We start from the raw sequence: 12,327 nt of genomic DNA on the forward strand, positions 1-12,327 counted from the left end.
TTATTAAACTATTTTACTTCCCATTTGTCACCATACTGCTAATACATAGAACAAAGATCTTAACTGCATTTTTGGACAATTGGAGTTATTTTTACTAAGAAGTAAAAATAAAATTTTTTAAATGACTCAAAAATAGGTTTTGTAAAAAAAATTTAGCCCATATTTATTTCAAACTAGTGAAGAAAAGTTATTATCATTAAAAGCATGCCTGTCAACAATGGAGAACTAAAATAATGAATATTTTCCAAGCGAAATTGTCACGGCTATGAGTAAAGTTTTGATACATCATGCATAATCAAAAATAGAAATTCAAAATTGGAAATAATATTAGCGAAGTAAAAAATATGTATATAAATCTTAATCTAAAGAAACCGTATTTTAAACTATTATTTATAATTACTTAAACTATAAACACTCAACATACTGCAGTACTGGCAATAGCACCATCTGTTGATGAATAAGAAAAGTATTTTTGACATTAGCGGATATTTTATGGGCAATTTTTTATTTATTTTTTTCCATAAATACGGAGAAATTTAAGAATATACCAGTAAACAAAAGATAGTCATAAAATACAGGAGTTTTCGTTTTAAAACAGGATACTTGGCAGGTATGTAAAAGTATACTTTGAGAGAGTGGAGAAGGATATTTTAGACAATTCTCCATTTAATGCACTAAAAATTCTGGAATAAGATTAAAATGAGTAGCTTATAGACAATGTGATTTAATTGTGAGGAAATAAAAAAAAACTTAATAGGAAACAATTTTTGTCTGCTTTTTATGAACAAAAGAAAAGAAAAGTTATAATCTTAACATGATGAACTTATCTAAAAGTTCATTGCACGAGCATTTGAGCTAAAGTCTCATTTCATTTTATTCAGTACAAATAAAATGTATTGGAGTTTGTTCAGAATAGTTTCATATTCAATTACAAAAGAATAGCTGGGGACATGTGCAAAAGCATTACCAGTCAACAATGTATTAAGACTACATGTTATGTATGCATTGAAAGGATTTTATTAAAGGTTTAGAAAATCGATGAAACTTACCTGCTCAGGAAAGCTATCTTGTTTTAAAAATTTCATGGGTTCAAAATGAGAATGGAATAGATCCACAACAGTTAACTTCTGTTGAAGTATATGCTCTAAAATTAAAGTTTTATTTATTAATTCCTTAGATAAATGATTTTTAGATGCATCAATAAATATATTTAATTATAACTAAATAATTTCTTATCATAGTCTTAATCTACAATAGCAACAGTACAACAACCATTATTCTGAAATTACATACGTAATACAAATACATACAGTCAATTGGCAACAATCTCGCTGGAGCAATAAAAAGATTTTGACCAATCAGAAGTTCGACTTACTATCAGTGTTCAAAAAAATACTGAACACATTTTATTAAAGCCTTAAAATATAAATAATTTATTTTCATAAAATACTAAAAGAAAACAAATATTTTTAATTCTAAATAGAAAAAACTTCTTTGAAAAAAAACGCGCTAAAAAGCAGCAGAAATTTCAGAAAAAAGTAGCAATAAAGAAAACAAAGGTAATAAAAATAAAAATATGACAGCCGACGTCTTCAGGGGGTAACGGCCTCGGTAGCCATAAAAACAAACCCATTTCTAATTGAAGGAGAAGCAAATGCTTAAATTAACTCCCTCAGTACCCCGATGGTTTTGTATAGAAGTCCAGGAAAAAAAACATGCAATACAAATAACAAATTAAGAAAAAAAACTCAAACAAAATCATCAGAAAAATAAAAACTCACATAGTCACAGGTCAAACATCGTTTTCACAAGCAAGCCGAATGAAAAGAAAAAACTAAAGAAAACAACTACCTCTATTACAATGCGCAGATGGAGAATAAAATGAAAAAAGTCAAGAGTAAGAAATACGTAACAAATTAATAGAATGCTTAACTGTTAAGCATTCTATTAATTTGTTACGTATTTCTTACTTTGTTACGTAATGCTTAACTGTTAAGCATTCTATTAATTTGTTACGTATTTCTTACTCTTGACTTTTTTCATTTTATTCTCCATCTGCGCATTGTAATAGAGAGCGTTGTTTTCTTTAGTTTTTAGTTTTTTCTTTTCATTCGGCTTGCTTGTGAAAATGAAATTTGACCTGTGACTAAGTGAGTTTTTATTTTTCTGATGATTTTGTTTGAGTTTCTTTTCTTAATTTGTTATTTGTATTGCAAGTTTTTTTTTCCTGGACTTCTATACAAAACCATCGGGGTACTGAGGGAGTTAATTTAAGCATTTGCTTCTCCCACAATTAGAAATGGGTTTGTTTTTATGGCTACCGAGGCCGGTACCCCCTGAAGACGTCGGCGGTCATATTTTTATTTCCTTCGTTTTCTTTATTATTTTCATAAAATACATTTTTTTTCTCGAATTAAAATTTTAGCTCACCTATGATATAGCCCATGGTAACATCATCAGGCAATCGAATTTTCTCGCCAATGCTAATGAATTTACCTCCACTGAAAAAATAAAAAAATTATATATTATAATTCATTCCATTTTTAAAAAAGTTAAAGACAAAGGGTTTCAAAAATTTAAAAAAGTTATCTTTAAAAAAATATATATATATTTTATATTTTCTGTACATTACCATTATTTACTGTTGTTCCTAAAAAAAAATTTGATAATTACAGTAAAAGGACAAAGCAAAAAAATTTAAAAATATATATATATATATACCTCGCTATAGGCAACATCTTCAAAGCTAAGGCACGGCTAATACAAAACCCAGCTCCACCAGTAGCAAACCAAAAGGAAACGTTTTTCTGAAACATAAGTAAATTTAGAATTTAAATACATCAATTATTAACACTATAACATACATTAGTGCCCTAACATTAATAATTCCATGTTAATTCTATCAGAGCAGCATTTTCTCTTGTCTAATAAGTCCTGGAAGATTTTGAATGTCAAGGCTGTTGATCTTGTAAGATCATGAATACAACTTTCAGGCTAAGTGAGGTTATGTTAAGCTCCATGCAAATTTGCTCCCATTATAATAAGCAGAAGTTCAAAAACTAATAGGATTAAGCTTTTTCATAACCGTCATTGAACTGCCGACCCAATTATAAGTTTATGACTACTGATGTTCAACTCAGTAGTCTATTAATTTTGAACCCAATTCAGAAGGCAAGGGAACTCCTGGATCAAACATCAAGAGAAATTTGCCTTCATGGAAGACTTTTTGATGGAATTAATCTGCATTCGTGTTACATTGAGAGGAAAACTACTAAAACCTCCCACGTTTAGCCTGACGGCAAGGGGAACCTAACCCTCGATCGGTCGACCACTGAGGATATTTTTCGTCAGTACTGTGGTCGGTGCGGATGGGACGTGAAGTTCGTGTATCTGCTAGCCATCGCTGGGATTCAAACCTAGGTCACTCCATTGGGAAGTGAGCCCCTTATTTCTTAAGCCACCCCGGATCAATAGGAAAAACTTAGCTGAAGATCTTTCAACAATTTTCAATGGTCGCAAGCTGTCTTTTAATTCAGTGTTTCTTGCTGGGTGATGACAGAATGGTAGATCACCTCCATTGCACTGGAATATTTACCAACTCTTATGGCTCTTTCTTGAGTTTGGCTGTTTCATAAATTACGGAAACCTATGTCGATGTACAATGTGCATCACTTTACAACAATTCTAACGTGACTCTTCATTTTTGAGGTAATGACTTCGCTAATTTTTTTAAGCTGTTATTGTATTTGCTTACCATGGGAAATATAAAGAAAAAAAAGAGGTAGTGAACTTTCTATTTTTTGATAAATGTTAGTTTTACTGATAAAAAAAAATAGTTTTAAAGTAGCATTAGAAACATAAGTAGAGACATAAAAAGTTAAAATAATGAATGAATATTTTAATAATCCCTGTAATTTAGAAAAAGAATCTACCTTTCAAATCTTCTGTTCAACTGTAAAAACTTTAGATAATAATGGCACATTTTCTGCAAGTTGTATTCATAATTTTATAAAATATAATCAACATTCAATATAATAATAATTTGTCATTCAAATGAAAACAGGCTATACAACTGAAGACTATTATATCGAGAGTATTAAAATATACGCAAGAACAGAGGGGGAAACGCAAGAAAAAATTAAATTCATTTTTGGTTGCTTACTAGAATGAACAGTTAGTTCAGTACAGACATTCTAATGAGCAATCAAATAACAATGCAATAACAAATGCGATTTAATATATCAGTCGCTATAATGAAAAGGAGACGCACGAATGAACGTAAATATTTAAAAAATTCTGATTAGAGATGAGCTCAGGTTCGCTTTTGGAGGTCCATGACCATCTGAGCAAAAAGAACTTTAATCTGAGTCTACCAGAGACTGAGATGTATAGGATTACTTAGAGCCCAAGTTTGCCAGAGATATATGTTGGGTGATGGACAGAGTTTGCGATCTCGCTACACGGCCTTTACAAGGAAACAATAAATTAAATACTTTTCTATAATCAACCTGTGAAAGAAAAAGTGAAGAGAACAACTGAACCTATTGATTAAGCTAAATAGAAGTAATTTGACAATTAGTGCTAGGTAAAAAAAAAATGGAACCAAATGTTTAAATTTTGTAAAAAAGCTTATGAAAATTTCAACGTGAATCCGAGCTCACCCAAAACCTTATTTCAGTTCACGACCCATCTCATCTCCAACTCTGGCTCAGTACTTACAGACATAGAGGAAAAAATACTCAATTATGAAAAGTAGAGTATTATTAACATTGCAATGGCATTAAATTTTGGAGGAATCAGTATAATTGTCTGAATTTTGATGCTATTGGTGAACCATCTGAACAAAACATTGTCTATTCAAATGAGCATCGAACAAAACATTGTCGTTATCCTTGTCGATTCTCAGGCTGCGATTCAGATCATTTCTGAATATAATTTATACCCCTCTGAACTTGAATATGAGTGTAAACAACACATCTACTCTCTTCTTTGTTCTGGAAGAGAGGTAGTCCTCCAGTAGATCCCTGGCCATTGTGGTATCTACGGAAATGAAAGGGCTGACATGTTGGCTAGAGAGGCTTCAGCATTGTATCCACCTTCTCATCCAGTTCCTCTTAGACGGCTTCTTAAGAGAAAACTCAGACACAGGACAATATCTGCTCTTAGGCACATTAGCTGATGGAAAATCCTGGGCTAGACTTCTAGATGGCCAGCAGGGCTCTCATCTTTCTCTCCTTCCCAGGGCCGAGGGAGTTGCTTGTCTTAGAATAATTACTGGACATGACTACTTGCAGATCCATCTATTTAAAATTAACCTGGTCAATTCACCTATTTGTGTGCTCTGTAACACTTCTCCTGTGACTGAGGAGCATCTATTTGATTGCCCCTCTCTTCTTGACATTCGTTCCTGTGACGACTTCCGTGCTCTCTCACCTTCTGGAGCTACTTCACTATTGTATTGGACAGCAAGACGCCTTATGTCTGAGAAGACGATTGCGGGCGTAATTTAAAAAGAAGAAAAAAGTTTGAAATCACTAAATTAATAAATTTAATTTTCAACACTTACTTGATTGTCATATCGACTAATTATTTCTAAAGGTGATCGAATACTAGGTTTTCCTAAATACCAATCTTCTTGAGGATTATAGCTCTGAAGTAGTCTTAACAACCTTGGCACATTCACATAATTATCATCATCAAAATGACAAAGCCATCTACAAAGAAAGGTGTGGCATTTAGAATGTTTTAATCTGTGATGCTTATGTTATGAATTGTGGCATATTTTACAGAGAGACACCAACAGAACAAGACTGACATTCCCTTAGAGAAATTTTTAAAAACAAATGCATTTAAGAAAGATATTACAATTTTAAGTTTTCGTTCTCTATTTTATTTTATCCGTTGTTGAACAGCCGACCCAATTTTGGGTTTACGACTACTAATGTTCAACTCCGTAGCCTTGAAATTTTGAGCCAATCCAGAAGGCAAGGAAACTCCTGGATCAGAACCCCCAGAGGTACTGATTTGTTATGGGAAAATGGAGGGCTTTGCGACTCGACAGATTTAACGTGCATCAATCACCATTTACTACACAGGGAGTCTTCAGCCGGTGGGGATTAAACCCACGACCACTTGGACATGGGGTCAGTGCCCTACCAACCAGGCGATCCTGGCCTCTTTCCTTCTCTATTCTAAAAACTAGGAATATAAAACAAACATCAATATTTTTATTTACATTTTGAATTGATGGCAAAAATGAAATTATCTATACATAAGATTACTTTGATTATTTTAGTACATTTGAAAAGTTTAATATTTTCTTGGTGCATTTTTACAACAAAAAAAAAACATTTGATATCTATAACATAAATATAGTAAAAGGAAAAGTTTCGGTGTCTGACTGTGCATTTCTTATGATTCCAGAAATATTTGTGTGACGGTCTTGGAAATTTGAACAGAGGATGCAAGAAGCAATTTTCACCCCTTGATTCTAAAAAAGCATTAAAAAACTTCAATGAATCATTTCATAAAGAACTGTAAAAAAAAATAAAGTTTTCTCACAACAGACAGCTGTGGGGTAATAGAGTCATGGAGGTTAAGGTCCCACAATAAACGAACGGCATGATTGCATGCAATGTTATTATTCATGTGGCGAGTACACATGTTGCCTTTACTTCCCAGGAAAACTAGTACCCATCAATCAGGAACTGGTTAGGCTTCAACTGTAGTCTTTTGCAATGACAACTTCTATGTCTTAATCAGGGTTGGGATTTTGGACAGGACACGTGGGTTTTGTCTTTAACTGACTAAAGCTGTCTTAAAGTGTCCAAACCCTTGAATATAGGTAAAAGGTAAAAATTTTATATGTGTAACCATTATACACATAATAATTACATATATAAATAAATATTTAATACTTTTTATACAATTTACTTATTAAAGGAAAATAATATAATAGGAAAAGATAAATAACTTTTAAAGCTGCACAATTCATTGAATAACAAAAGTGAATACCTTATCCTTTAAATATGCTTTTAATACTGATAAATTAGGTTTTTGCATAAGGATAAAAAATGCAATACTAAAAATAACTATAAACTTTGTTAATAAAACAAAAATTTGTCTTTATTATATATCTTGTTCAAAAATTGACCTTGTATTTTTCATCAGATTTTTTTAAAATTGTGATATAATTTGAATAAAAGGGTTTTGGGCAGTTTAAGACAGTTTTGGACAAAGGGGTATTGGACAGGATGGTTTAAACCCTGGTTTAATCCGCGGATTAATCTATCCTGTCCTAAACTCTGCCAATTCTGGTCTTAAGCCTTTAACCACTGAGCCATCACAGATTAAATTAAAATGGTTCTTTTGTTTAATATTTAATCAAAAATGAAGTTTATTGCTTGCTCTTTAATAACTAAATATTTTCTACTTATTAAATGAGGATTAATGCGGATAGCATGTGAGGACTGTAGAATGATGCTAAGTCCACAAATTAAGTAAAAGACCACAGTTGAGTTGCCAGAACAGTTTTATGACTTCTAATATTAAATTAATATTTTTTTGTCTCTTTATACTTTTTTAATCATCTAAAAAAATTTGAATTTTTTCATGTATGCAATTCAATTAATACATTAATTATATTTTGTCAGTCCTTACTGCTAAACATGCAAAAAAAGACACTTACTTTTTTGAGCTTTCTAGAAATGTATCAAATTCAACAGACATTTTACAGCATAGAGCTTTCCTGTACAAAAATAAAATAAAAAATTTGAAAATGGATAAGTTTTAAAAATTAAGTGTTTTAATTTGAATAGGGAAAAAAATAGTTTTAAAATAAATAATGCTTACTTACCTATTATGAGAAGATGAGCAATTGGTGTTTATGAAATGACCTCCTGAAATAATGTTTTTATTAATATTTTGCAATAAAAAAATTCAATAACTTTCACTCAAGTAAACAAGTAGAAAAATCTAACTTAAAATTTTGAAAAAATTATACTTTTTTTAATGTCAGGAATAAAAATTATTAAATACGCATTCATTTCACTTTTTTTTTTCAATGACTTTTTTTTGTAATGTGACTTTTTTAAACATCTATATATATATTTCTCTTACACGGCACCAAAAAAAAGCCACATTACAACTCCCCGAATGGCAACGTTAGAAAATCGACAAATGATTGCTGCTAAAAATGTCACATGCCAAATCCAGCTTAGGGGGCTCAACATATAGCGCTTTTAAAAACGGAAACAATAACCAGAGTGAGCATTATCAGGTTGTTCAATTCAGATTCATGCCCTAAAAACATGATAATATTTAATTTAAACTCAATTAGGAATTAATTAATTAATTGAAGTGAGAATGCTTTAAAAGGCCGCTGTTGAATTGATATTTTTCTACTGGGAGCTACCTAACGTCTAAGTGTTTGTATTGAATGCATTGAATTTTTTTATATTTCGCGTATATTTATGCATTGAATTTTCACGCTTTAAAATGCAGAATATTAGTGAAGCTGCTAGGGCTCTTAAACGTAATGAAAGAAAACGTGTTCGAACAGCCCAAGAAAGTGTTGAGGAATGTTATGGAAGATGTAGATTGCAGAGATCAAGTGCAATAATAACTGTTCAAGATGTAACAGTAGATGTCGAAGAGTATAATATTGGCTCAATGACGGAACAATGTAGATATTGTAATGCTTACTTCTGGGCCAAAGAAAGAAATTCTTCTGGCAAATATACGAAATTATGCCACGATGGAAAAATTAATTTGCCTACACTAATGGACATTCCCGAGTTGCTGCAAAAATTATTAAGTGATAATTCGATTGAGGCACGAAATTATCGAAATCATATCCGGGAATATAATTCTGCTCTTGCTTTTGCATCATTTGGAGCACACATAAATCCACCTCCTGGAAATGGATCGTATTGTTTTCGGATTCATGGTCAAATTTATCATATGGAGTCACCTTTGTATAGCAATGATCAAAATAATGCTGGATACGGGCAGCTGTATATTTTTGTTTCAACTGAAGCTACCAAAAGATGCATTGAAAACAATACTGGATGTTTACGCTCTGTAATGGAACAATTAGATGGTCTATTGAGGCAAATTAACCCTTTTGCTGCATCATATCTTCAGATGCATCAGTTTATTCAATTAAACCCTGCAACAGATGCAAAATTAGTTTTTATGGAAGATCCCTCTTCAGATTTGAGACGGTATAATGCTCCCACATCAAAGACAGAAGTTGCTGCCATATTCGTTGGAGACAATGGGGAACCTCCATCTAATCGAGATTTGTGCATTTATCCTGTTGCAGACTCTTGCAAAACTATTTCTCCTATGAATCCATGTATTGATTCAATGGTCTATCCACTTAGGGTTTAAAGTTTATATTTTTAAATAATAAAAACATTTTCTAAAACTTTCCGAATTTCTGGCATAAACTAATTTATTATACACATTTAGTTGAATTTAGGTGAGTAACTGCAATATTTGATAATTTATTTTGCTAATATGTTTCTCATTTAGCTAATGTTTTGATTTTTTCACCATGTACAATCTAAATAGCTAATATAAATTTTTAAAAGCCAATAAGAACATTGATAGAATTCTTCTACATAAGTACAATACTATGTCTTTGATGATAAAATACTATGTCTTTGATGATAATATACTCTGTCTTTGTGCTAGAACATTGTGTTCATTGGCGAGCGAGAGCAGCGAGCCATGGTTCACGGCGTGAACCACATAGGATTGCGTAGCAATTCTCGGGGGTTGGCGAGCGTTAGAGAGCAGGGGGCGGAGCCTCCTAGTTTTATAAAATTATGAAGAATTCTGCTTGAATCTATTGTTTCAATCAGTCATTACTGTCAACAGAGGGATAGGAAGAAAAAAAAACAGTAAATTTCACAACATAATATAAATTTCATGATAATTGTTGCATAATGTATTAAATTTTTTACAAAAAGAGAATTTTAGGATTTTTATATTCATCAAAATAGAAAAATTGCATTATTTTTCAGTCAAATCAAATATACTTGAAATATTATGCATTATGTTTACTCATAATTTTGAATAGTAATAATCATTTAGTTCATCAAAGATGGTTACAAGATTTTTTAGTTAAATTAAAATAAGAGTTTTGAATAAAAATAAACTGTTCATTTTAGAACAAAAAAAAAAAATTTATAAACTGATTTCTATAAATGAGGCTCGCTTCATTATGTATTAATAATACTTACTCAAATCAAGCAAGCAATAATCTGTGCAAAAATTCTACTTACAATAGGGATTTTTTTTAAAAGAAAATGACTCAATTTTAAGGAATTTTCTAAAATATGCAAAAACCAGGAAAAAGTTACAAAATCCAGTAGAGTTGGCAGCCATGAATTATACATTGGTTATGCAACTACGATTTCGCGGTTTTATTTTGGCTGACAATATCTAATCTAAGATGTCAAAAAATTCTTCGTAAAGCAAAAATAAAATTTCTCTAACAATTTTAAAAAATTCCCTATATCTATAATTAAGAGAAAAGTAACAATTTTACGACTTTGGTTGAGTCAATTCATCTTCTTTTCTCGACAGCAAATCAATTAAAACCATTCAGGACAATAACCAAACCAATATATATATATCAGTTCAAATCAAATAGAAATTTTCTCAGCCTTTTATAACCAACAGCATTTAATAGCATCTAATCAGAAAATGACTACACAGTGAGATAAGTCATATTTTTTATTCTGGTGAGTAACTTTGTGCTAGTTAACTTTCAAAAGAAAAGGAAAAAAAACTTCACATAAAAAATTTACTTTACTTTACCTAGCCTATAATTAAAAATATTCAAAGTATTTTTTTTTTAATGGTATAGGACAGGGGTGGCGAACCTTTATACACCAACGTGCCATTTTCTCTAAAAAATTGCTTAGTGAGGTCATAGACGTGCCGTCAAATAATTTTGACTTCGTGATTATTAGGAAAATAGTAATACTATATACTATCAACTCAAAACTCTTTACTTACATTGAAAAAAAAACATTTTGCAATGTCTCTGTTTGTTATACACGTAATTCAACTTGAAGTAACATCAGTGTGACTTCTGTTGTTGCAGATTAGGTGACCAATAACTTATATTAGGTTGTAAGATGTTAGTTTAAGCAGGATTGTTGATTTTCTTTGCTCGTTATTTATTGCTAACTTGTTTTTTACGGTTATTAATTGTTTTTTAGTATTAATTTTTTTATTAATAATTGTTTATTATTTTGTTTGTTTTTTGTGAATTTCAATTTAATTGTTACATATGCTTGATAGCGTAATAACATTTGTGTGATAACAATTCATAGTGTAACAACAATTGTGATGGGTGGAGTGCCCAGAATATTGTGTCGCGTGCCATAAATGGCACGCGTGCCATTGGTTCGCCATCCCTGGTATAGGATGACAAAGAATTTGCTTATTTCTACTACAAGTTAGAATGGCACAAAATTTCACTAGATAATATTTTAACAGCCCCTCTATGAATAAAATTTTAACTTTTATTTTCAACTAGCTCCCAAAATGAAAGTGATTAGCTTTTATATAACTTTATGTATGAAAGTTCCAAAAATTGAAACTGCTTACTTGTTTTAGATGAATACAATGGATCAACAGCATCACTGAAAAAATATGTCTGAAAAAAAAAGAGAAAAAATATTAATTCCAGTTTGATTATGTAAAAAAAAAATATAGCTCTTAAAGTGTATTACTTGAAATGACGGTAAATTTTAATAACAAAAATATATTCTATAATTTGTACAGAAGGGACCGCCATTTCTTCCAGGGCACTAGAAAAAACTGAAAGAAACTAAACAAAATAGAAGACACAAAAAAATGAGCGATACTATTGTTTAGCCTAATAAGTATTAAAAGAATGGCTTGAATTAAAACAAATTAAATTAAATATAGTGCCAGAAATATTAAGTTTTTCAGATCTATTTTATTAAAAAAATAATTATTATTTTCATACTATTTATTATAGTTTTAAACAGAATTTTATTTAAAATCTATATATCATGTTATAAGAGTTGTGTATTCGTGCCTAAGAGTATTTGATTATTAGATTGCCATTTCAAAATGTGATTAGTAGTAGTGTACAGTCCGCAAAAAAAAAAAAGATATCACTCTGAATAACTTTCGTTCTAATGATCGGATTTTCACGTACTAAGTGTTAATCTTAATGGTTCCTGGGGGTGACCTCAAATATGCTAATTAATTAGTGCTAACTATTAATTAAGTTACGAAATCAGACACAAAAACGTACTTTCTCTGAATAAACATATA

General features: G+C 30.8%; 1 protein-coding gene across 2 annotated transcripts in view; it reads right to left on the reverse strand.

Annotated features, from left to right (window-relative positions):
* The window catches only part of LOC107441830 (Fringe glycosyltransferase), a 34,795-nt gene that overhangs the window by 5,355 nt on the left and 17,113 nt on the right, over positions 1-12,327 (reverse strand). For both annotated transcript variants that reach the window (XM_016055213.3, XM_071184707.1), the window contains exons 2-8: positions 11,629-11,677; positions 7,856-7,898; positions 7,688-7,747; positions 5,567-5,714; positions 2,722-2,807; positions 2,431-2,501; positions 1,050-1,144 (exon numbers count right to left, since the gene is read on the reverse strand). In XM_016055213.3, the coding sequence (XP_015910699.1) occupies positions 1,050-1,144; positions 2,431-2,501; positions 2,722-2,807; positions 5,567-5,714; positions 7,688-7,747; positions 7,856-7,898; positions 11,629-11,677 (552 nt within the window). The remainder of the gene's footprint in view (positions 1-1,049; positions 1,145-2,430; positions 2,502-2,721; positions 2,808-5,566; positions 5,715-7,687; positions 7,748-7,855; positions 7,899-11,628; positions 11,678-12,327) is intronic.

The sequence above is a fragment of the Parasteatoda tepidariorum genome, chromosome 1, assembly GCF_043381705.1.
Source record: "Parasteatoda tepidariorum isolate YZ-2023 chromosome 1, CAS_Ptep_4.0, whole genome shotgun sequence".
In the NCBI taxonomy this organism is placed as follows: Eukaryota; Metazoa; Arthropoda; class Arachnida; order Araneae; family Theridiidae; genus Parasteatoda; species Parasteatoda tepidariorum.